Here is a 26,288-nt window from a genome sequence, read left to right as displayed (position 1 = left end):
GGCCTCTGAGGACAATACAAGAAGCAATGGGCTTAAACTGCAGCGAGAGAGTTTTCGGTTTGACGTTAGGAAAAGCTTCCTGCCTCTCAGGGTGGTGAAACACTGGAATAAATTACCTAGGGGGGTTGTGGTATCTCTATCACTGGAAATATTTATCTGCAGGTGTCAAGGCTGTTCCCCACTGTGGTACGACAAATGCAGAAGTGCAGACCCGCAAAAGCATCCCCAATGCTTCTCTCTCCAGGCTTTGGTACAAAACCTTCCCCCCAAAATCCTAATACCCAGACTTTGGGGAATATCTGCTGCCGCCACCCAAGTATTCCAAGAAAACCAGGGGGGAGATCACTTGGGAAATCTTCCTAAAGCCTCAGGGGTACCCCAAGCTCTTTCCCCCCCCCAAAAAAGAGAAAAGAGAAAAACAAGCTGCAGTCTGTGATAGCTGACCCCTCAGCAGACAGACAAGCAGACAGATCTTCCAGGACATAAGAATGAACTAATATGTATTAATTAGAAAAAGAAAACAAGCTTTTATTATCAACACCAAACTACCATTGCAAGTATAGTTGAGGTGTCTAGATGATAAGAGCCAACAGTTGAAATACTCAGAGAAAATTCCCTAGGTTAGAAAGCTTCATTACAAAAGAGGGAGAAAAAGAGAGAAAAAAACACTTTTAACAGCACAGACATCACTTCCAAATGCCCAAGAAAATAATAAAACCTGATGGGCTAACTAAACTTTGCCCTACTTACACATTGTGAGAAGACTTTTCTTGGAGAGAGACAGGCCTTCCCATCTCCATTACTTGAAAGGAAACTGCTGTGACCCAGACAAACGAGGGAAAAAATAAAATTTCCTTTGTCCCTGTTTGAAATCCCTACCTGAATTGTTCTTGACTGACCAAATACCTGGCTAGGTTAACCCCTTAGCCACCAGGCTGCTGGTCAGCCCTCCTGATTATGATAGCAGGTTCGAGAGACAGCTCTTATGGATGGTCTAGATGGTGCTTTGCCTTGCTGTGAGGACAGGGGACTGGACTTGATGACCTCTTGAGGTCCCTTCCAAATTCTAGTGTTCTATGAGTCTGTGATTCTATATGAGAGTTAAATATAGTTCAGGGACACAGAAATTCCATGAACTCACACCCCAGACTGCTTCCTGATCTGAGTAACATGCGTACAAATTTTGTCAATTTCATTATCCTATAATTTCCAGTTTCCCCTTCTATCGGTCATCTTCAGTTATATCACAAAAGTGAGCTTTGGGTTCCTACGTTGAAGTCTGTCTTTTTTTCTGGTGTATTTTGACGTGATTCCTGTGAGACGATGTATTCTTCCATGATATTTCTGGTAGTGGGAATTTGAAATTATTGTACATAGAAAAGTTATTATTTAGTTTTAGAAAGGAAAAATTATAGTAGAATGATATTGTTCCTATGAAAGGATCAAAGGGGAATGTCTGACTTCAAAGAAAATTAATGGAGACATTTGTCGTTAGAAATCTCTGAATTTTTTTTGCATTTGATAAATAGACCCACTAGAATGATAGGAATAAAAGGAAGCAGTATCTTTCATACTTTAGAATAAGAACATAATGAAATGAGACGACGTTACAAAATTCTTGTCTAAAGCTGCCAGGTCTGTCTGATCTCTGGACTGGCAACTCAAAATGCTGGCCAAGAAGACCCCTAAGTTGACACGTGAAAAACGTTTCAATCCGCTGGTTGACATTGGCTGGGATTTTGGAAGGAACCCAAGGGAACTAGGTTCCCCACTGCCTTCCAAAATCAAGGGGAGTAGAGACCGTCACCTTTCAATGCTCCTCCGAAATCCCTGCTTGGATGACAGCCTGACTTGGCCCCACTTTTCTGGTCTTTCTCTCACACAGTGAGACTATGACTCCTCTAAGCAGAACAGCTGTGCACAAATCAAGCCACACTGCTCCTGCCCTCAGACTTGGTGGTCTTACAGACTTCCCCAACCGCCAGCACACACACACTGTCTGTGTGTCACACTCACAGAGAACCTCTGGGGTTTTTTCACATCTGTACACTTACTTTGTCTCTGCCTCAGACTGACACACTCTCCCAAACTCTTCCATGCTCACCTCCCTTCATGTGCATGCGGTGTCGTTGTTATTTCTGGTATGCGCACACAGTCTGTGAAACGTTGTTCTCCGGAAGTGCTTGTCTTGTGGGTTTTGGGCTGGTATTTGCTTCTCCCACTTTGGCTCTTCATAAAAATGGTCAAGAGACCAAATAAGAAGTGTCAGACAAGGTCATTGCTATAAAACAATAATAGCATAGCACAGGAATACGGGGAGGTATGACGTGGCACCTGGTATTGGCCACTGTTGGAAGACATGATGCTCGGCTTGATAGACCTTTGGTCTGACCTAGTTCGGCTGTTCTAATGTGCTAAATCTGGGGACCATTCACGACTGTTTCTTAGGCATATTTTCCTCTAACCCAATTATGATGGGTTCCCCCATAGTGCTAACTAAAATGGTGGTTCCACTGATTCCTCCAATCCACCAGTCTGGGCTCCTCTTGCAGGTTGCTAACTCTGCTCCTAGCACTGGGTACATGCAGGCTCTCGGAGGAGCAGCAAGGGAGACGTTACAGTCGACATTACAACCACAGCTTAGAGTCCCAGAGCAACACTGTTCTGCCGGGTCGAACCACTGAGCAATAAAATTTTATTATCCAGTTCACTGCTTCTTCCTTGTGGAGGGGGATATGCACCCTGCGCTAATCAACCACACTGTGATTTTTTTCCCCCCAGACACATCCCTATGAAGCAGGCTGGTGCAGGGTAAGCTAGAAATAAATGTATTTGCTGCAGAAGTGATGATAAAGGTTAGGAAACAGAGCAGAGATGATTACCAGCAAATACCCCAAACTGCAAACTGGGCATTACACAGTGGTTAGATTGGTCATACGGTGGCAGTTTCTCACCCTGACTGATGATATCGGTCCAATGGCAGATTCTCACAGCACAAGCTGCATTCGCAGTGAAGGCTGGGTTTCCATAAACTGCCCAGCAAACCCTGTGACCAGCACTTCCCCCCTTTCGGCTTTTGTTCGTCACGTTTTTCCAGGAGTCCTCTAGTGTGTGGCGTGACGAGGAATTGAAGAGATCATGCCCAGCCTTATATAGCTTTGACACAGGGCAGGAACCCTTTGTCTGAAAACCTGATTCTGAAAAAAAAGTTGGTGGAAAAATACAGACATCCCCAGACAGAGTCAAGAAACACGGGGCCTGATCACCACCCTTGGAAAATCCCAGCAACCTTTAGTTACAGGCTCTCGGGAGTGTTCTCACCGAGACTCAGATGGTGAGAGATGAGTGTCTCCTAAGGGCTACCTGAAATAGGCCGTTCACAAACAACTGTGTCAACTGCAATATCTTGCCATGTGGGAATTGCTCAGGTGTGACTGAGTTTGGAACCCAGATGTCGAGTCAATATTCATAACAGTAGATAGAAAACTGAGACTTTTGGAGTGGAAAAGACACAGGAGCACTCACCAGATATTTCAACCCCTTGCCAAATGTTGCAATGAGCATTTATATGCAGATGACTCATGCAGAGTAGTTTACATATATCTGGAAAAAAAGACCACTTTTCATGATTTTTTAATTTTTTTATAATATCAAGCTTTTATAAAGTAGTATGTAGTAAATATATAAAAGATGAATGCTAAATGATAGAGAGGAAGGAAGAAAGGAAGGAAATAGGAATTAAGGGAGGAAGGAAGGGAAGAAGGAGAAAATACTCAAAACCTAACCCTGGTCAGTACACCGTGTAAAAGGATTTTGTTACCTGTTTTATCCCCCCAGTCAAAGTGGAGAGGAACTTGCACACTTTTGCTAAGCAAGATTGGATCCTCACACCGTTAACTTCAGGGTGCACTGGTTTAGGTGAAACTGGAAACACACATAGGCTGTGTCTACACTGGCACCCTTTTCCGTAAAAGGGATGCTAATGAGACACTTCAGAATTGCAAATGCCGTGGGGGATTTAAATATCCCCCGCGGCATTTGCATGAACGTGGCTGCCGCTTTTTTCCAGCTCGGGGTTTTGCCGGAGAAAAGCGCCAGTCTAGACGTGATCTTGCGGAAGATAAGCCCTTTTCTGGAAGATCCCTTATTCCTACTTTCAAGTATTCCTACTTTCAAGTAGGAATAAGGGATCTTTCGGAAAAGGGCTTATTTTCCGCAAGATCATGTCTAGACTGGCGCTTTTCTCCGGCAAAACCCCGAGCTGGAAAAAAGCGGCAGCCACGTTCATGCAAATGCCGCAGGGGTATTTAAATCCCCCACGGCATTTGCAATTCCGAAGTGTCTCATTAGCATCCCTTTTACGGAAAAGGGTGCCAGTGTAGACACAGCCATAGATTTTAAGGGGTTTATGGGATGGGAAACAGATCCAAGCATATTACCAGCAAATACACCAATAAGCAAATTGAACTTCATACACTGTTGGAATGACGGGGCAGAAGCAGTTTTTACCCTGACTGGTGATACAAGCGAAATGGCAGGTTTGTGAGGTTACATTTGCCTTGCTCCTGAGGTTTCTTGGGTAGACATTGCGTTAACCTGGATGCAGCATTTCTCTAGTTCCATCTGTCTTCCTCGGGTCTACCCAGGAGTCCGCCTGTGTGGGGAGCAGAGAAGAATTGACAAGATCCCTCCCCACCCTACATATATTTAGCTTTTGTCTCAAACTTAGTACACTAGAATGGAGGGGGTGGAATGTCCATCTCTAGTGGTTTTTAAGTCCCAGCTTGACAAAGCCCTGGCTGGGATGATTGAGTTGGGGTTGGGGGCTGGACTCGATGACTCCTGAGGCCTCTTTCAGCTCTAGGATTCTAGGATTCAATCGTTGCTTCCCAGACAAGTGAGTGGAAAACCAGAGACTTTGCAAAGACACTGCCCTAGCAGAGCCCCAGCGACCATTAATTGCAGACTCTCTGGTATATCTTCAGGAAGACTCCACAGGTGGGAGATACATTTCTCCTCAGGTATATTCTTTTCCCTAATGGCTCATCACCCTGGACAGTTCCTTCACAACCAGCTCTCTGGACCATGTAGCCTATTAACCATTATTTCCCTTATTTTGGCCTATTAATATAATATTCACTTGAGTTCAATAATGGTTTTATGTTATCCTTATTTTTCTTTAATATAGATGTGAAATATGCTGGTAGCGCAAGGGGCCTACAGAATTCAGGTTCTGTAAGATGGCCGATGGCAATAACATATAAGTGGGGTACTCTATGCCTTGTGTCTGTAATTTTCCATAAAGGGGTGAAGTAAGAGTTTGCAGTCGGTGTAAGTTTATTTTTGAACCTTACCCGGAATTTATGGTATAAATCTGCTAACGTGAGAGTTACGAATGTTTCAGTCTCTTTGTGCAATCGCAAGCAGATGGAGACTGTTAGACCATGGTTTCCGTATAGCTTCTCGCCCTTTCTGTGTGGTATAGGGACAGCGTCCAAAAAGTCATCAGGCATCCATAATGAATATTCATAAGATACCCAAAGACTTCTTCCAATCAAAAATGGTACCCTCAGAAATTTCAGGGTGTTAGGCCCAGTTATGGAAAAGGGGTGGTTTATCTGGAATGCTTTGGTGCCCAAAAGACGTATGTAGACCTAGTGATTTGGGAGATTGAGGCTGCTGTAATCTGGCACGTAGTGGAGAGAGCAGTCCCTCCTAAGACGTGTGAGTATAAGGTCAGAGAAAGCTTAGGATTTATCTCTATTCCTCTCTTTGGTAACGGGTTGCTTTCCCTTTCTTGCTTAAGTCTGCTTTTAGAACTCCTACTAACACTTGCTCCCATGTCTTCCAGGGGAAGGGAAGCCCCCCTTCTCCATCCAACCTTGGGATCCTTGTGTGTGTAGGAATTAGTAGTACTCTTATTATTATTATTTCTCTTTGTACTCTTAGGTAAGTTGGGAGTTAATTGTGTTATTGGCATCTTCAGAAGGAATTCAAGTGATTTGGGTTCTTACTGTAGTTTGTGCTGTGGTGATCATAATCATTATTCCATTAGCAATAAACCTGTTTTCCATTTCGTTTTCTGAGTTAAGGTGTGGTTGCTGTCTGTCGCCTGTTGACGCTCAAGAGGGGGAGCCTTGTGGTTCCACGGAATTGTAATCTGGGATAGAGGACGAACTTAGATAATTTCTGATCAGATTGGCCAGCTTTACCCATCCACATTTCACAAAACTCCTTCCCAGGCTACAACTACAAGTGTCTTGCCTGGTCAGAGTTCCTCAGGTGTAACTCCATCTGAACCATAGCCAAGAGTCCCACTTTTGGAGATGAACATGATACCTGCACATACGCATGGAACCCCTCCTGTTGGCTGGCCCAGTGTGAGGTTATTCAGCATAGGGGAAGCCTTGTCACTTCTTACCCCACCGTGGGAGGCTAGGCCTGAGGCTGCTTGGTGTGCTCTGCCTTGTGTACTGTGAATGGGTGTGTGTGCACCTCAGACCAGACCCACTCAGACAAAGCACCAGGAACAAGCTTTATTCTGTAACAAATACAGAACACGATCGCAGTTCAGCAGCCCCTCCTCTCGGCATGCAGTCCGTGTTCTCGCACAGTCCCTTCTGAGACCCTGCCGGGGTCAGAGGGCACACCCTGGCAGAAACCAGGCAGCTCTCCCAACATGCTGGGGTTTGTCGTTCCCAGGACTGCTGCTGAAGCCCACTGGGAGTTGGGCTACACAGAGAACAATCAGATTCTGCAAATAATCATTTTTCAAAGGACATCTCCAATGTCACGTCAAAAAAGTGTAGACATATCCTAAGGGGTAATTTTGTCCTCAAGGATACAAATGGTTGACGCCTAAGGGTACATCTAGACTACAGGCTTTTGTCGACAGAGGCTTTGTCAACAGATGCTGTTGACAAAGCTTTTGTCGACAAACAGCATCTACACTACAGGCAGTTCTGTTGACAAAGCAAGCCGCTTTTTCGACCCAAAGTCTAGACGCTCTCTTTTGAAAAAGCCCAGTGTGGATGCAATAGCGCCTTTTTTTGACAGAACTCTGTCGAAAAAGGGCATTATTCCTTGCAGAATGAGGTTTACCACCGTTGACAAAACTGCTGCATTCTGCCAACTTACTTTCAAGAGAACTCAGTGGTCATGTAGACGCAGGTATAGTTTTGTCGACAAAACCTTGCAGTCTATACACTCCAATCTCCTATCCACCCTCATTCCCAGTTTCATTGCCTCATCAGTTTCAGAAAAGCTTTTCTCAGGGACACTTTGACGTCCTTGTTTCTCAGGCAGTAGATGACCGGGTTGACCATAGGAGGCAGGACTGTGCAGATGAAAGAGAATATTTTTTTGGGTATGGCGGCAGTGCTGACAATTGGAACCACATAGACAGAAATTGACATCACATAGTAAACGGTCAGCACAATGAGGTGGGAGGAGCAGGTGGAGAAGGCCTTTAACTTCCCGGTCGTGGACGGGATTCTCAAGATGGCGGTGATGATACAAATGTAGGACACCAGGGTCAGTAGCATGGGCACAAGAGTGCACAGGACAGCGACAATAAATGCCACCAGCTGGACTAACTGGGTGTCATCACAGGACAGCTTTAGCACGGGTGTAAAATCACAAAAAAAATTGTCAATTTCTTTGCCATGGCAGAACTTGAGTTGGAGGTAGAAAATATCTATTATGGCAGAAGCCAGAAAGCTGCATATCCAGGACCCTGACACCATTTGGATGCAAATGGAGCCATTCATCAGGGCAGTGTAACGGAGGGGGTGGCAGATCGCTAAATACCGATCGTAGGACATGACCGTCAGTAGCAGAGGTTGAGTAGCAGACATGACACCAAAGAAATATGATTGCACCAGGCAGGCCTTCACGGAGATGGTTCTGTCCCCCGTCTGGAGGCTGGCCAGCAGCTGGAGCAGGATGGTGGAGGACAAACAAGTTTCTAAGAAGGCCAAATTCCACAGTAAATAGTACATGGGGCTGTGAAGTTGTTGATCCGTGACAACTAGCGCAATAATAAGGAGGTTCCCAGCCAGTGTCATAAGGTAGATCATGAGGAAGACAAGGAAGAGGAGGGGTTGCATTTCAGGGGCCTCCCCAAACCCTAAGAGGATGAATTCGAGGATGAACGTTTGGTTTCTTCCTTCCTCTTCCCCCATAATAGGCATCTAGAAAAAAGAAAGCCATGAAATATTGATGGAGCGCATGGAATCTGGTTGTGCAGTCAGTCGACATCTGGATAGGCTAACCCTATGCCACCAGAACTCTGCAGAAGGAAAAAATTGAGCTGTCGATCTACAGAGGAAATCTACAACTTACTGGCTGAGTCCCAGAATCAAGTGACCATAATCATGGCCTCAGTTGGAGTATTGTGCCCATTTCTGGGCACCACATTTCAGAAAAGATGTGGAGAAATTGAAGAAGTTTCATGGAAAAGCAAGAAGAACAATGAAAGGTCTAATAAGTACGAGCTATGAGGGAAGGCTGAAGGAATTGGGCTTGTTTAGTTTGGAAAGGAGAAGACCAAGAGAGGACATGATAGCGGTTTACAAGTACCTAAAAGGGTGCCACAAGGTGGAGGGAGAAATATTGTTCTCCTTGGCCTCTGAGGAAAGGACAAGATGCAATGAGCTTCAACTGCAGCAAGGGAGGTTTTGGTTGGACATCAGGAAAAACTTCCTAACTGTCAGGAAGACAGTTAGGAATAAATAGTCTAGGGGGGTTGTGGAATCTCCATCCCTGGAGAGATTTCTCAGCAGATGTCAAGGCTGTTCCCGACTCTGACGCAACAAATGCAGAAGTGGGGCCCCGCAAAAGCACCCCAAAATCACATCTCTCCAGGCTTTGGGTACAACCCCCCCCCCCCCCACACACACACAGAATCCTAATACCCAGATTTTTGGGGAATATCAGCTGCCACCATCCAAGTATTCCAAGAAAACCAGGGAAGAGATCACTTGGGAAACCTCCTTCCTAATACCTCAGGGGTACCCCAAGCTCTTTTTCCCCAAAAAAAGACAAAACAAGCTGCAATCTGTGATAGCTGACAGAGAGACAGTTCTTCTAGGGCACAAGAAAGAACCAATACTGATTAATATGAAAAAGAAAACAAACTTTTAGTATCAAAACCAATCTACCGTTGCAAGCATAGTTGAGGTGGCTAGATGATAAGAGCCACCAGTTGAAATACTCAGAGAAAATTCCCTGGGTTAGAAAGCTTCATTACAAGAGAGAGAGAGAGAGAGAAAAACACTTTTAACAGCACAGACATCACTTCCAAATGCCCAGCCCAAAAAACAATAAAACCTGATGGCCTAACTAAACTTTGCCCTACTTACACTTTGGCTACGTCTACACTGGCCCCTTCTTCGGAAGGGGCATGCTAATTTTGAAAGTGGGAATAGGGAAATCCGCGGGAGATTTAAATATCCCCCGCGGGATTTAAATAAACATGTCCACCGCTTTTTTTACGGCTTGGGGAAAAGCCGGAAAAAAGCATCTAAACTGGCCCGATCCTCCGGAATAAAGCCCTATTCTGGAGGATCTCTTATTCCTACTTCAAAGTGGCTACATCTACATTGGCACCTTTTTCTGGAAATGCTTAAAACGGAACAGTTTTCCATTTTAAGTATTTCTGGAAAAAGAGCGTCTACACTGGCAGGCTGCTTTTCCGGAAAAGCGTCTGTGGCCAATGTAGACTCGCTTTTCTGGAAAAAAGCCCTGATTGTCATTTTTGCGATGTAGACTTTTTTCCGGAAAAGGCTACTGTGCTGTCTACACTGGCCCTTTTCTGGAACAGTTTTCCGGAAAAAGGACTTTTGCCCGAGCGGGAGCAGCATAGTTTTTCTGGAAAAGCAGCTGATTTCTTACAGTAAATCGTCATTGCTTTTCCGGAAATTCAAGGGGCCAGTGTAGACAGCTCGCAGCTTATTCCGGAAAAGCGGCTGCTTTTCCGGAATAAGTGGCCCAGTGTAGACACAGCCAGTAGGGATAAGAGATCCTCCGGAATAGGGCTTTATTCCAGAAGATCGGGACAGTCTAGATGCTTTTTTCCGGCTTTTCCCCAAGCCAGAAAAAAAGCGGCGGAAATGTTAAAAGCATTTCCGGAAAATCATGCCAATCTAGACGCGAATAAAGTCTCAACCCCCTGGGTGACGTTGGCTGGGATTTTGGAAGGAACCCAAGGGAACTAGGTTCCCCACTCCCTTCCAAAATCAGAGGAGTAGAGACCGTCACCTTTCGATGCTCCTCTGAAATCCCTGCTTTGATGAGAGATGGTCTTACTCTCACCCAATTTTCTGGTCTTCAGTGGAAGAGTGAAGGTCTCTTTCTGCCACACAGTGAGGCTGGGATCCCGCTAAGTGGCACGGCCATGCTCGAAGGAAGCCGCGCTGCTCCTGCCCACAGAGTCGGTGTTCTTATCGACTTCCTCAGCCACCAGCACACACACACACTCTCTCACACACTCCTACACACACACACAGTTTCTGTGGAGTGTTTTTTCACATGTGTACACAGATTTTGTCTCTGCCTCGGACTGATGCCCCCTCACAAACTCTTCCACGCTCACCTCCCCGCATATGGATGCAGCGTCATTGTTATTTCTTGCATCACACACACAGTCTGTGAAATTTTGTTCTTTGGAGGTGCTTGTCTTATAGGTTTTGGTCTGGTACTTGCTTCTCCCACTTTGGCTCTTTATAAAGAGACCAGATAACGAGTGTCAGACAAGTTCATTGCTATAAAACAACAATAGCATGGTACAGAAATACGAGGAGGGACACCTGGCATTGGCCATTGTTGGAAGGCATGACACACAGCTGGATAGACCTTTGGTCTGACCTAGTACGGCCGTTTTTGTGTTCTAAATCTGGGAACCATTCACGACTTTTTCTTATGCATATTTTCCTCTATCCCAGTTGTGCTGGGTCCCCCAGTTGTATTAACTAGAACGGGGGTTCCACGGATACCTCCAAAAATAACAGTCTGGCTCCCTCTTGGAAGCTGCTGACCCTGCTCCTTGCATTCACACAGATAGCACTGCTGCAGGTATATGCAGGCTCTCGGAGGAGCAGCAATAGAGACGTTACAGTCAAGATTTACAACCACAGCTTAGAGTCCCAGAGTGACACTGTTCTGCCGGGTCGAACCACTGAGCAGAAAAATTTTATTACAATTCTCTGTTCCCTCTTTGTGGCAGGGAACATGCACCCATGTGCTAACCAACTACGCTGTGAATTTTTTTACCCCAGACACATCACTATGAGGCAGACGGGTGCAGAGTAAACGAGGAACAAATTTCTTTGCTGCAGAAGTGTTAATAAGGGTTAGGAAGCAGAGCAGATACACAGCACTACAAACTGGGCACTACACAGCAGTTAGTTTGGTAATACAGGGGTAATTTCTCACCCTGGCTGATGATACTGGCAAACAAGCAGATTCTCACGGCACAGGCTGCATGCCTGGTGAAGGCTGAGTTCCCGTAAACTGCCCGGCAAACCCTGTGTCCGGCCTTTCCTCAGCTTCGGTCTTTGTTCCTCATGTTTTTCCAGTAGTCCTCTTGTATGTGGCGTGATGAAGAATTGAAGCGATCACACCCAGCCTTATATAATTTTGACAAAGGGCAAGGACCCTTTGTCTGAAAACTTGATTCTGAAAAAAAAAGTGGGTGGAAAAACACAGACATCCCCAGACAGAGTCTAGAGACACGGGGCTTGGTCAACAACAGCCATTGGGAAATTCCCAACAGCCATAAGTTATAGTCTCTTGGGAGTGTTCTCATCAAGGCTCAGCAGGTGGGAGATGAACGTCTCCTAAGGGCTATTTTGCCCTTACCGGCTCATTACCCAAATAGGCCCTTCACAAACAACTGTATCAACGTCAACATCTTGCCACGTGGGAATTGCTCAGGTGTGACTGTGTTGGAAACCCAGATGTCGAGTCAATATTCTTATCTTTAGATAGAGATCTGAGACATTCATACAATAGGATAATCAGAGGCAGCAAATCACGACTTTTCAACTGACACCTCCAATGACCCATCTTGCAGAAAATGCATCTTAGTTACGTTACAAAATATATGATCTCTATGAAGAATGGTGGTGGGGAAGCTGTGTCTTTCTTCACTTCCATTCTTCATGGATTGACCGAAGAGTCTTATTGATAGTTCTCTATTATCCATTAAACTGAGTTTGGGTTCTGACCTGGATGTCTGAATACTGCGCCATTTCTTGGTGTTCTTTCATGATCGTCCCTTCCCCAGAGTTAATGCTCTCCTGGCTGGAAGATTCTCCTTCCTATGAGATGATGTCATCTCTGTCGGTATTTCTGTAGGTTGTAAATTCAAATCATTGCCCAAAAGAACATTCATATTTATTTGGAGAAAGGAAAACAACAGTCCAGAGCCATCTTATTAATTTAAAAGTGAACTCATGGGAAAGCACTGAGCGAAAGAGGAAAATTAATGGAAACAGGAGAACGACAGACCCAGAAGACAAAGAAAGAGAAAAAAGGGAATGTCTCCTTTCCAAGGAAATAAAAACACACAGAACTTTTGATCTCAGTGGAAATCTCTCTTTATCGGATGTTTTAGCTGAGTAGATGTACTAGAACATTAAAAAAGGAACCAATGTGATATCTATTTCACTAGGGGTACGTCTAGACTACAGGTTTTTGTCGACAGATACTGTTGACAAAGCCTTTGTTGACAAAGAGAGTCTAGCCTGCATTACGTGGATCGAAAAATCGATCCGCTTTGTCGACAAAGAGCGTACAGACTGATGGATGCTCTGTCGACAAAAGGAGGCACCCGGAAGTGCTTCTGGCAGGTCACAGGGGCAGCCTTAAAGTCAAGGCGCTGCTACATGCTCTTTGCAGAGACGCGTGCTTCAAGGGAACCTCCTGGACAGCCATTGCTCTGCTCCTGCTTCTGGCTTGCCTACCTCCTCAAGGGAAAGCAAAGCTGCTGCAGTTCTTGCTCTGGTTGCCCTGCTTCTTCGGACACCACAGACGTTTATTTTCAGGTTTTGTTTTTGTGCTTTGCACTGTGTTTTTGGCCATGGAGCCTGAGCTGCCCTGGGCAGGCGAGGACCCATCGAGCAGCACAGTATATTAATAGAAAGGGATACTTCTCACTGGTGCTGCAGGTCCTGGTCGACCATCGGGGACAATTCACTGACATTTGTGTCGGGTGGTCAGGCCGGGCACATGATGCCCGCATATTCCGGAACTCATACCTATACCAAAGGCTGCAAGCTGGGGCATTTTTCCTGGAGAGGAACCATGCAGTCGGGGATGTGCAGATGCCTACATGCATCGTGGCCGGCACGGCATACCCCCTTGTGCCCTGGCTCATGAAGCCCTACAACAGCCCCCTGGATGCGAGCAGGGAACTGTTTCACTCCCGCCTGAATCCAGCTCACTTCCAGGTGGAGTGCGCCTTTGGCCGTCTGAAGGGCAGGTTTAGATGCCTGCTCATTCGGCTGGACATGGGGGAACACAACATCCCCGATGTGGTTGCAGCATGCTGCGTGCTGCACAACCCGGTGGAGAGGAAAGGGGAGGCCTTCCTTCCTGTGTGCGGACATGGTTGATGTGGAGGGAAGGCACTTTGAGCAGCCCTGGACAGCCGCCATCTGGCAAGCCCACCAGCTGGGCTTGTGCATTTGAAAAGCCCTGAGGGAGCAATTCTCCCAAGGAGGCCGATGAGTTTCCCCAGGGCCTTCCAAATGTGGGATTTCCCCCATCCCCCCGGTGCCTTCCTCCCCAAAATGCCTCCCGGCCCCACATTGACACATTGTACGCATTCATCACACACTGAGAACAGAGACAGGTGGTGGTGAAAAAATGTTTGCAGTTTATTTCACTGTTGGTTCACTGGGACAGAAGGGGGCTGGGCAGGAGCTGCGTACCTGGGCCATGGGGCAGGAGTTTGGGGAGGGCAGGGGCTGAGGAGGGGAGGAGTTGGGGGGTAGGGGCTGAGGCAAGGGGGCAGGTTGAGCAGGAGCAGCAGGACCAGGCACAGGACCAGGGAAAGCCGTAGCCTCCCGGATAGCAGCACAAATATCAGTGCGCTGCTGGGCAAATTCCTCCAGCAAGCGCCGGCGCCACTCTGCCTCTGATTCCATCCTCCGGTTAAATGTGTCCTGCATCCCTTGCAGGACCGAGATGTGCTGGTGCACCAGGTCCAAGTACGTGCACCAGTGCTGACGGGTTTCCTGAAGCCATCTAGGTGGTGGGGCGGGTGTGGCGCCCTCCTCCTGGTCAGCTGATCCAGCAGTGGCGGACAAGAGGGAAAAGTCATCAGTCATGCATGCTCACACTTTTCCTGGGAGGCCCTCCTTCTTCTCAGCAGGCAGTGCCTGTCCTAGGGTCAGCGGATGCTCATGTGCGTCCCAGTAAGGCCTGGTGTGGCTTGGCCAGCAGTGACAGCCTCCCTGGAGCCCAGGCGGTGTGCAGGCCACCATCCTGCCCCCCCTCCACACACCCCGTGGCCAAGCAGCACAGACAAGTGTCAGGCCACGGATGGGGTTCCCACAGGTTGCTGAGAGGCCTGCAGCTGTGAGGCAATCCAAGCGTCCCCAACCCAAGTCTGAACCTGGCATCACTGCCTGCAGGAGCAGGTGGTGCCTCGCAGCCATGCGGGTGCAGGGGTAGGACGGCCCTCCCTGAGGTCGGCCATGGGTGTGCCCACCCCGGCAGTGATCAGCATGACATGTCACAGCACCGCACCGTCTACTTTGCTCCTGCCTGCCCTGCCCTGTGTGTGTTGGACCCTCACAGCACCCACCTGATGTTCCCTCCCTGGGGTCCGAATTTGTTTGGGAGGCCTCCTGAGCATGGGTGTCTGGCTCCTGGTGCTCCTGGTGCTGTCTTCCTCCTCCTCCTCCTCCTCTTCTAGGAGCTCCTGGTTGTCTGTCTGAAGTTGCAGCCGCTGCTGCACAGGGGTCTCTACACCACACTCCACAAGCCTCTCGGGAGGCAGGGGTTCCCCTGCCCCCAGGATCCAGTTCAGGTCCTCGTAAAAGGCACAATAATGTGCCGTTTCCCTAGAGCGGGAGCTGCGCTCGTGGGCCCTGATGTACCCCTGCCGCAGCTCCTTCACCTTGGCTCTGACCTCGGGTACGGTGTGGGGGTGGTGGCCTTGCCTTGACATCAGCCATTCTGCTGTAAATGTCCCCGTTCCTGCGCCTGGACTGTGGGACCTGAAGAGACTCCTCCTCAGACCACAGCTCCAACAGAGCTTTGATCTCGGGCCCAGACCAGGAGGGTGCCCGGCGTTTGGTGCCTCTGGCTTTCTGGGGGGATGTTGTAGCCAGACATAAAGCCCCATTTTAACATCCATCTTTGTCTGCTTAAAACCATGCAGGGCACATAAGAGCTGGAAAACAGCATATTCTTTGAAAACCTTGGAGCAGGAGGTTTAGATATGCTGGCTCAGTGACCGTGACCAACTGTAAGCAGAGATAGGAGGGTGGTCGAACTAATTGTTGACCAAGAGGCTGTACATTGTGCCCTTGACTGAAACCCATATTGATACGAACACATACCCGTCCACGGGGGAAGGAATCTCCCGCCCAACAGAACATCCGGCAGTCCTAATTTAGTTATCTTCCTCTCTTACAAGTGTAAATTAACTTGTAACCTGCTTGTAAGAACTGGCACCACAAAATGGACCAGTAAAATTTGGCCTCTGAAGATAAGAAAGAGAATACGGGCCCCCAGGGGTATAAAGATGAGCCCAGCAGCACATTTGCTTTGTGTGTCAATCTACCATCTATCTGCTGGTCGGGTTTGGTGTTTGACCTCCCGAGGTTCCAGAGGGGACGCCCACCTCGTATTCGTCTTTCCGAGGAATTGAGAGACCGGCCCTGGCCTGACACGCTGGAGTCGAGAGGCACAGAAGGGGGTAAAAATTGTACCTGGATGTGGTCCTTTGTTTAAGTATATATACATAGTGTTAGAGCTCTTTAAAGATTAAGCTGTCACTTGGTACCATTATTTTTCTATCTTTACCTTTTTCCTGTAACCATTTTTAAGATCTATATTTTGCTAATAATTAAGAAATAGAGCAATAGCCATTGTAACCATATGATTTATAAGTTCCTTTAATAAACCTGTAACTGTTTAAGTTTTTAACCTGACTCCTTCAGTTGCTGTGATAGAACCAAGCACAATTTAAAAGAACTTCAGCCGGTTATAAAGGGACAGTCATAGGAAGAGCTTGGGCGTTTGGATCTGTGTCACTCCCAGGTGACAAGATCCGTTGGGGCACCTTTCAGCCTTTCCCAGGCTGCCCGCTGCGAAGGAACTTTTGTGTTCTAGCAGTTAAAATCTAAGGTGTAATAAGCTCTTCCTACACACTGGGGCGTCTGTTAGCCTGTTTGGCTACCCTCTGCGACGGGACCTTGGTCCTAGCAGTAAAGTCATGGACGTTAAACACTCGGGGCTCCTTTCAGCCTTCTGGGCTGCCCGCTGCGACGAGACTTCGTGTCTTAGCAGTTAAAGACTTAGGAGACATACCCACACACACTGCCCTGACCGTCGGCTGACAGATGTGTCCCTGGAAGGGCCAGAGGGGTTTTGGGGGGGGGGGGCTTGTCCCTGGGACATGGCTCTGAGTTTCCTGACTGGACAGAGCTGCGCGGTCTCACGGTCCTGGCTGGAGCTGGCTTGCTGCCAGAATGCTAATCGTGGGTGCCTGTGCCTTTTAAAGATTGCTACAGGCAGGAGCAATAGAGTTGAAAGCTGTGCTAGGAGTGTCCACCAGGGCTTCTTCCTGGAGGCCTTTATCGTCGACATAAATTCTCTCCTGCATCCACACTTGCCTTTTGTCGACATAACTCTGCCGACAAAGGCATCATTCCTCGTAGAATGAAATTTACCTCCCTTGACAAAACTGCCGCCTTCCATCGACTTACCGTTGACAGAACGCAGCAGTAGTGTAGACGCAGGTATAGTTTTGTCGACAAAACCCTGTTGTCTAAACACACCCTATGTATGTATCTACACAGCAAGGCTAACCTCAAAATATGCTACGCAAATTGAGCTACTTCAATTGCGTATTTTATTCGAAATAGCTTATTTCGAAATAGGGAGGGTCTATCCAGCACTTATTTTGAAACAGAGAGCTCTTCCCCCGACTTCCCTTATTCCTCTTACAATGAGGGTTACAGGAGTCGGAGTAAAGTCCTCCAGCTTGACAGTATTTTGACGCTATTTTGAAATAACAGGGAAATAGTTTGTCTTAATATCTGTGATTTATTCATTTGTCCCCTCCCTTCATCAGCCAAGAGTGAGAGACACACATAGAATCCAAGCACTTTCCCCTCGCTCCTAGATAGTCAGGAGAATGGGAAGAAAAGCAAGACACGTTCCAGTAGGCATGGCTGCTACACCATCCCCCCCAGCGCTTGCCTGAAATGGCACATCTGTGTCAATCCCCTAAGCCCATAAACCACTTTTGTTCCAGTCACCTCATTGGATTTTCACCAGCAGGGAGCTGAGCCTTTTGTGTAGCTGAGCCAGCTTGTATTTGTGATACCAGAGTACACAGCCACATCCATCCTTGAGATCCACAAATTCACGTTCTCATAGCTTTGTCTTATATTGAATGAACAGTATCCACCACAGCTCGGCCTTCAAAGGAACTTCAGATCGGAGCAAAATTGGATGGGGGGGGGGGGGGGTGTTATAATTCAACGGCAGGTGTTATGAAAATCTCTCTTAGTGCGCCAAGACTACCCCAACTCTTCCCAGCCAGGGCTGTCATGTTGTATCTTTGCGCTTGTCTCTCTGTATCGACTTGCAGTCCGTTGGTCTTACACTAAGGCTACGTCTAGACTGGCATGATTTTCCGGAAATGCTTTTAATGGAAAAGTTTTCCGTTAAAAGCATTTTCGGAACAAAGCGTCTAGATTGGCATGGATGCTTTTCCGCAAAAACACTTTTTGCGGAAAAGCGTCCGTGGTCAATCTAGATGCGCTTTTCCGCAAAAAAGCCCCGAATGCCATTTTCGCGACTGGGGCTTTTTTGCGGAAAATAAATCTGAGCTGTCTACACTGGCCCTTTTGCGCAAAAGTTTTGCGGAAAAGGGACTTTTGCCCTGAACGGGAGCAGCATAGTATATCCGCAAAAAGCACTGATTTCTTACAGTAGGAAGTCAGTGCTTTTGCGGGAATTCAAGTGGCCAGTGTAGAAAGCGGCTGATTTTCTGGAAAAACTGGCCAGTCTAGACACAGCCTAACACTCCAATCCTGCAAACACTCATGCTCACATTTCCTGCCCTGAACAATCCCATGGATTCTGGTCTTTGGAGCAAGGAACAGCTGTTTGTTCTGTGTCTGCACACAGCCAAGCACAGTGGAATGCTGGACCAAGACCGGGAGCTCCTGCACAACAAAGTTAGCTAATACGTGCTAAAAAAAAATAGCCATGGCACTTCACTGCTCTTGAAAATTGTAGCCCCAAACTGATCAGACAGAAGGATGCGAACCTTTTCTCAGAGGCGGTTGCAGAAGAGAAAGCCATAATGAGTCAACTGAAAATGGAGAGGAGAGCAGAAGAAAGAAGTCACTGAAGCCTGGCCTACACTGGAGCAGAAGGTTGACTTAAGATACACAACTCCAGCTAGATGAATTATGTAGTTGGAGTCGACGTATCTTAAATCGCTATCCGCACATTGAGAGGCTAATGGGAGCAAACACGCCCATCTGTTTCCCTTAGTGCTCATGAGGAGCAGGAGTACCACCATTGTGGGTATACCCTCTGAGTTTGATTTAGTGGGTCTTCACCAGACCCACTAACTCAAATCTGGAAGATTGACCGTGGCAGCAGCAATTTTCCGCGTAGTGTAGACATGGCCTGAGTGAGAGAGAAGGAAAGACCTGAGAGCTAATGTACACATATAAATTGTATCACACCAGCACTGTTAAAAGTGCCCCAGTGCAGATCCTGTGACACCCCTATGAAGGTAGTAGGGTATTACCAATTGGGGCAATAAGCTACACCAGCATAAGGCAATGATTGTTGTCTTTCCTTGATATACACACTGCTCACTGCAACAGGCAATCACCAGGAAGGAAAATGTTCCCTCACGCAACATCTACGGGATGACGTTGTTTCGTGTTGTGCTTGCGAGCATAGAAATGGTGCATCTCTGTTCTTGTCTGGAAAAATATAATATTTTTCTCTGAACTGCCTTACATCTTCTTTCAAACAGGCACAAACCACTGAAGGATTATTTCTCCTTACATTCCTGGTCATGTAAATGTATAAAACATCAGTGAGAGTGTCACTAGAATTTTGTTTCCAGTCGACAGGGCCCTACATTAAAATCATGAGTCACTATAATACTTTCAGGGGAAAGTGATTGATTCATGGTCTGGAAAACTGCCTCATGACGGAGACTGAAGGAGCTACGGGTATTTAATCACAGTCTGGAAATCATGCTATTTAACAGAGAGAGTAACCAACGCTCCAGTTACGGACTTCACACCAGTCCTGCATTTGGAGCTGTAGCCATGGTTTTGACCAGTGTCCACTAGGAAATGGGCCAAAGCTTCCAAATTGTTGTCATGTTTTACCGACATTTGGACAGTACATCAACTGGATTCATATCAATGGAAAGCCCGGCCAGCTGTTCCAAGACTCTTGAGTTCACCCATTTGCAACAACTGGGGAATTTGGGCTTTAAATAACTGAGATAGAAACACAACACAAGCATTGCCCAATTGACTCTAAACTGTGTCTTCTCTAATAGAGCTCATTGGGAGGGAGACGGTTTGTAACGAAGACCTTTGGGAATTAATCAAGGGAAACTTTGGTTTTCCTCTGAACTATAGTGCGGAAGTCATAACGAGTTTTCATTCCCATGGTTCAAACTTTTTCCCTGGTGTAACCACTCTCTTTCCATTATGTTGACATCAGGCTCCTCACCACTATAGGTACCTAAATTCCAGAATCCTGCCCCAATGGGGTTCTCTAAAGGTAGGTCTACACTACAGGGTTTTTTTCGGAAAAAGATATGCAATTTGCTTATCTTTTTACGACTTTTTTTGGAAAAGCTTTTCCGACATTTGGCCCATCTACACAGGGCCAAAAGTGGGAAACCCTCCTCTTTCCAAAGATCCCCTGTTCCTCATACAATGAGGAATACAGGGCTTCTGAAAGAACGTAGCTACTTTTTCGGAAACTGCCAAAAAACTGTGCTACGTGTAGCTTTCTTATGGCCAGTGCTTTGATTCACACCAATGGTTATTCTGACTCTTTCATTGAAATCTCTTTGGCAGAGATTTGGCAGCCAGCCTGCAATCCAAGGTTAATATTTTCCCCATTTTTTGTGGGAGATGCTTGTTGTTTTTCAGAGTAGTCCTTCAGAGTATCAAAGGTGAGATTTTCAAAAACAGCAAGGGATTTAGCATCCCAGCACCGAAGGAAGGTCAGGAAGGGTTGGTGGTGTATTTCCCAGGTCCTTCACGAAAATCTACCCCCCTAATTTCAAGCATAAGGGAAGAGTCCATAAGCGAGAACACTTTGTTTCCAATATAGGAAACTGAAGATTCCCAACCCCATCAGGCAGGGTGATATTAGATGTGAGTTTTCCACCCAATCCCCCACACAACTGTGCAAAACACCTGGTTAAATATTATCACAGGTGCAGGTCACTTCTCAGCATCTTAGTCTTGGAAGATTTTGACAGATTTTTGCTGAAAATATTCAGTTGAGTTGAGATAGTTTCATGGATAACTTTGGGCTGAACAAATCAACTCTTCTCCAAAACACCTCATACACAAGGCCGCAATCAATACAGCCCCGTCTGTGCCTCTCACATGGCATGTAATCAGGGGATTCTAGGAGGCTGGGAAAGGATCAACAGGCCTCAATGAGATTAAAAACAGGGGAAGGGAATATGGATATTTTGGGCCAGAAAACAGGACCAAAAAGTCTGGAGAAAGATCACAAATATAAGGAGACTCAGTGTGATTTTATTCCTTAATTATTGTCAAATGTTGTTATTTCTACAGCACGTTTCTGGCTGGAGCGACTGAGGCTGGTGCAACAAAATCTAGGCAGAGATTTGCAAAGTTGCCTAGTGCTTTTGCCTGCTCATCTCCTGTTCATTGTCATTCATTCACAATGTCTTCTGAGTTTTGAAAATGTTGATGATGCCTATTCTGTTCCAATTCTACAGACCTACACCAATATCAGCATCAGTAGAGATTGGGCTATTTTAATATTGCCTTACCTGACAATAATATCAGGCCAGGACAGAAATCTCACCTCATAGGACACTGAGGCTCCCAGACCTCCCCAGTCTTTAATTTTTTGTTTATCCAGCTACCCATCAGCATGGAACGCTGCCCAAGCACAGTTCCCCATTCACTGCGGTGTCAACATTTCACCCACTTCTCAGAAGTGTAATTGACAAAAAAAGGACCCTCCTTAGTGCAGGAATGAGGGCTGAGAGATTCCGTGGGAGTGGAAAAGACCCAGGAGCACTCACCAGATATTTCAACCCCTTGCCAAATGTGTCTATGAGCATTTATATGCAGATGACTCACACAGAGTAGTTTACATGTCTGGAAATTAAAGACTACTTTTCATGATGCATGTTTCTTACAATATCAAGCTTTTATAAAGAAGTGTGATTTAAATATATGAGAGATGAATGCTAAATGATAGAGTAATAGGAAGGAAGGAAGGAAATATTCAAATAAAACCCTACCCTGGTCAGTACACCGTGTAAAAGGATTTTGTTACCTGGTTTATCCTCCCCTCAAAGTGGAGAGGACCATGCACACTTTTGCTAACCAAGATTGGATCTTTCCCCAAACCCTTCACTTCACTGCAGTTTGTTGTCCACAACTTGTAGTTCCCAGGGCTGCTACTGAAGCCCACTGGGCCTTGGGCTACACAGAACAATCATATTTCACAAATCATAATTTTTCAAAGCACACCTTCAATGTCGCGTCATCCACAAACACATCAGAATTGTGCTCTACTCATATAATACCATAGCTGTGCAGAATTTTGGGGGCATAGTCACTCCAACTACTTTAATGTCCATACCGCCTGGATGGAACAAGCATCAAACATTTTCAGATAGGCTGGATGGCTGTACCCGTGGGGGTTTTTGTGTTGTTGCAAAGCTGTGTTGCTTTTCTTGGATGTGTTGCCAGCTGCCCCCATCTCTAAACCTTCCTTCAGAGTTTTGGAATATGAGTTTAGCCTTTCCACTCTACTGTCCAGTCTCTTCTACCATGGACAGGCTTTAGTTATCTCAGGGTACATCTAGACTACAGAGTGTTTCCCAGAAAACCTCTGCCACATCCAAGGAATGCGTTTGCTCTTCCAATTTTTTTTCTGAAGGAGCAGATGTGCTATTTCAGAAGCCATGTGAACCTTCTTTCATGAGGAATAAAGGATCTTCCAAAAGAGGAGGTTTTCCTAAAATTTGGCCCAGAAAAGCCTCTTTGAAAAAAATTGGGGAAAAAAAGCGTAGTGTAGACATTACCTCAATCAGCTGAGCTTTGGTAGAAAGAAAGAAAGAAAGAAAGAAAGAAAGAAAGAAAGAAAGAAAGAGAGGCCGTGTCCAGACTCAGGGGTTTTTTCGGGAAAAGTAGCCTTTTCCTGAAAAAACTTCCCCTGCGTCCAGACTCAAGCCGCGTTCTTTCGAAATTATTTCGAAAGAACGCGGGTTTTCATTCGATGGCGGTAAACCTCATTTCACGAGGAAGAACGCCTTCTTTCGAAAGTTCCTCTTTCGAAAGAAGGCGTTCTTCAATGTAAAGAGGCCGTCTTCGAAAGAGAGCATCCAGACTCGCTGGGTGCTCTCTTTCGAAAAAGCGGATTTTTCTTTCGAGAGATCCGCCTGCAGCCTAGACGCGATCTTTCGAAAGAGCCTCTTTCGAAAGAAGCCTGCAGTCTAGACATAGCCAAAGAAAGAAAGAAAGAAAGAAAGAAAGAAAGAAAGAAAGAAAGAAAGAAAGAAAGAAAATTTTCATCAATAAGGGCATGTCTAAACTACATCCCTCTTTTGAAAGAGATGTAGTCTAGACATAGCCTAAGGGGTAACCATGGTTCATGTCTAAAAAACTAGATCAATTTTTGTCTACCGTACTCTATGCTAAAATGCGTCCTTTCTGATTCTATGCGTGTTGCTAAAATCAACCAGTTTCAAAAAAGCTTTTCTCAGGGACGCTTTGACCTCCTTGTTTCTCAGGCAGTAGATGACCGGGTTGACCATGGGAGGCAGGACTGTGCAGATGAAAGAGAATATTTTTTTGTGTACGGTGGCAGTGTTGACGATTGGAACCAAATAGACACAAATTGTGATCACATAGTAAACGGTCAGCACGATGAGGTGGGAGGAGCAGGTGGAAAAGGCCTTTAGCCTCCCAGTGGTGGAGGAGATCCTCAGGATGGAGATGATGATACACACATAGGACACCAGGGTCAATAGCATGGGCACAAGTGTCCATATGACAGCGACTGTAAATGCCACCAGCTGGAGAAACTGGGTATCATCACAGGACAGCTTTAGCATGGCTGTAAAATCACAAAAAAAATGGTCAATTTCTTTGCCATGGCAGAACTTTAGTTGGAAGAAGAAAATATCTACTATGGCACAAGCCAGAAAGCTACTTATCCAGGACCACGCCGCCAGCTGGATGCAAATGGAGCCGTTCATCAGGGCAGTGTAACGAAGGGGGTGGCAGATCGCTAAATACCGATCATAGGACATGGCCGTCAGCAGCAGAGTTTCAGTAGCAGACATGACGCCAAAGAAATATGATTGCACAAAGCAGCCTTTAACGGAGATGGCTCTGTCTCCCGTCTGGAGACTGGCCAGCAGCCGGGGTAGGATGGCGGAGGAGAAACAAGTCTCTAAGCAGGCCAAGCTCCATAGTAAGTAATACATGGGGGTGTGAAGTTGCTGTTCCGTGACAACTAGAGCAACAATGAGGGTGTTCCCAACCAACGTCATAAGGTAGATTACAAGCAATATGAGGAAGAGGAGGGGTTGCATTTCAGGGGCCTCCCCAAACCCTAAGAGGATGAATTCCAGGATGAACGTTTGGTTTCTTCCTTCCTCTTCCCCCATAATAGGCATCTAGAAAAAAGAAAGCCATGAAATATTGATGGAGCGCAGGGAGTCCGGTTGTGCAGTCAGTGTCACTATCAGATATCTGGAGTAGCTAACCTCATACCACCACAACTCTGCCTGAGGAAACAATGGAGCTGTCAATAAGCAGAGAAAATCTCCTACAAGTCACTGGCTGAGATGCCAGAATTGATGGACCAAAATCATGAACCCCATTGAATTACAGGACTGTCCAATCTAAGGGTACGTCTACACTTCAGAATGAACTATAGCAATTGCATAGTCTATTTCAAAATAGTTTACTTAAAATAGGGAGGGTCTACACAGCACTTATTTTGGAATAGAGCGCTCTTCCCCCAACTTCCCTTCGGGTATGTCTACACTAGCTTGTTAGTTCGAGGTAGGTAGGTAAATGAGGGCAACTGGAGTTGAAAATGAAGCCCGGGATTTAAATATCCCAGGCTTCATTTGCATGTTCCCGAGCGCCGCCATTTTAAAATCCCCCTTAGTCCAAAATAACTGCCCGCGGCTAGATGCGGCAGTTAAACGTTAATTCGAACTATCTCCTTAGTTTGAATTAACTGTTACTCCTCGTGGAACAGTTAGTTCGGACTAAGGGGGATTTAAAAATGGCGGCGCCCAGGAACATGCAAATGAAGCCCGGGATATTTAAATCCCAGGCTTCATTTGCAACTCTGGGTTGCGCTCATTTGCCTACCTAGCTCGAACTAACGAGCTAGTGTAGACATACCCTTAGGGTCCATCTACACTGCACCATTACTTCGAGATAACTAGCGTTATCCCCAAATAATGATGTGAGCATCTACAAAGCCATTCCGTTATTTCGAAATAAATTTGAAATAACAAACAACTAAATCTGAAATCTGTAATCCTGCTTCTACAAGGAATAACGCCTCTCCCAAAATAGCTATTCCGAAAGAAGACATGTGAAGACGCTCCACGGCTGCTATTTCGAAATGGCCCCTCACCATTTTTTCCTAATGTCCAACCTCAACCTCCCTTGCGGCAGTTTCAGCCCATTGCTTCTTGTCCTGTCCTCAGAGGCCAAGGAGAACAATTTTTCTCCCTCCTTTTGACTCTTTTAGATACTTGAAAACTGCCACCATGTCCCCTTTTAGTCTTCTCCTTTTCAAACTTAACAAGCCCAATTCCTTCAGCCTTCCCTCATAGCTCATAGCTAGACTTTTCATCATTCTTGTTGCTCTTCTCAGGACCTTCTCCAATTTCTCCACCGCTTTTTTGAAATGTGGTGCCCAAAACTGGTCAGAATATTGCAACTGAAGCCTAACTGGTACAGAGTAGAGCAGAAGAATGACTCCTTGTGTCTTCTTGTGATGGGTCTCCCCACTGTGCTAACTAGAATAGTGGTTCCATTGATACCTCCAATCCACCAGTATAGGCTCCATCTTGCAAGCTGCTGACCCTGCTCTTCGCATTGACACAGGTAGCCCCGCTGCAGGTACATGCAGGCTCTTGGAGGAGCAACAATAGAGATGTTACAGTTGAGATAGCAACCACAGTTTAGGGTCCCAGGGCTACACTGTACTGCCAGGTCAAACCACTGAGCAGTAAGATTTTGTTACGGGGTTCACCGCTCCCTCAATGTGGAGGGGAACATGCACCCATGTGCTAACCAAGCACACTGTGATTTTTTTTTTCTCCCCTGACACATCACTATGAGCCAGGCGGGTGCAGGGTAAGCTTGAAATAAATGTATTTGCTGTAGAAGTGATGATGAGGCTAGGAAACAGGGCAGAGCCGATTACCAGCAAATACACAACACTACAAAGTAGACATTACACAATGGTTAGATTAATAATGCCGGGGCAGTTTCTCACCCTGACTGATGATACCGGCAAACAGGCAGATTCTCACGGCACAAGCTGCATTCGTGGTGAAGGCTGAGTTCCCATAAACTACCCGGCAAATCCTGTGCCCAGCAATTCCCCCTTTTCGGCCTTTGTTCCTCACATTTTTCCAGGAGTCCTCTTGAGTGTGGCGTGATGACGAATTGAAGAGATCATACCCCACCTTATATAGCTTTAATGTACAACAGGAACCCTTTGTCTGAAAACCTGATTCTGAAAAAAAAAGTGGGTGGAAAAATACAGACATCCCCAGACAGAGTCTAGACACATGG

General features: G+C 46.3%; 1 protein-coding gene across 1 annotated transcript; it reads right to left on the bottom strand.

Annotated features, from left to right (window-relative positions):
- Positions 1–23,149: 23,149 nt before the first annotated feature.
- On the bottom strand, positions 23,150–24,127 carry LOC102457328 (olfactory receptor 1E16-like). Its single transcript, XM_006114049.3, has one exon. The coding sequence runs from the start codon at positions 24,125–24,127 to the stop codon at positions 23,150–23,152; it is 978 nt and encodes a 325-aa protein (XP_006114111.3).
- Between the last annotated feature and the right edge of the window lie 2,161 nt (positions 24,128–26,288).

The sequence above is a fragment of the Pelodiscus sinensis genome, chromosome 30 (assembly GCF_052426305.1).
Source record: "Pelodiscus sinensis isolate ZL-2025 chromosome 30, ASM5242630v1, whole genome shotgun sequence".
NCBI classification, from domain to species: domain Eukaryota; kingdom Metazoa; phylum Chordata; order Testudines; family Trionychidae; genus Pelodiscus; species Pelodiscus sinensis.
Note: the sequence above shows the minus strand (reverse complement) of the source record. Positions and strands in the feature narration are given on the sequence as shown.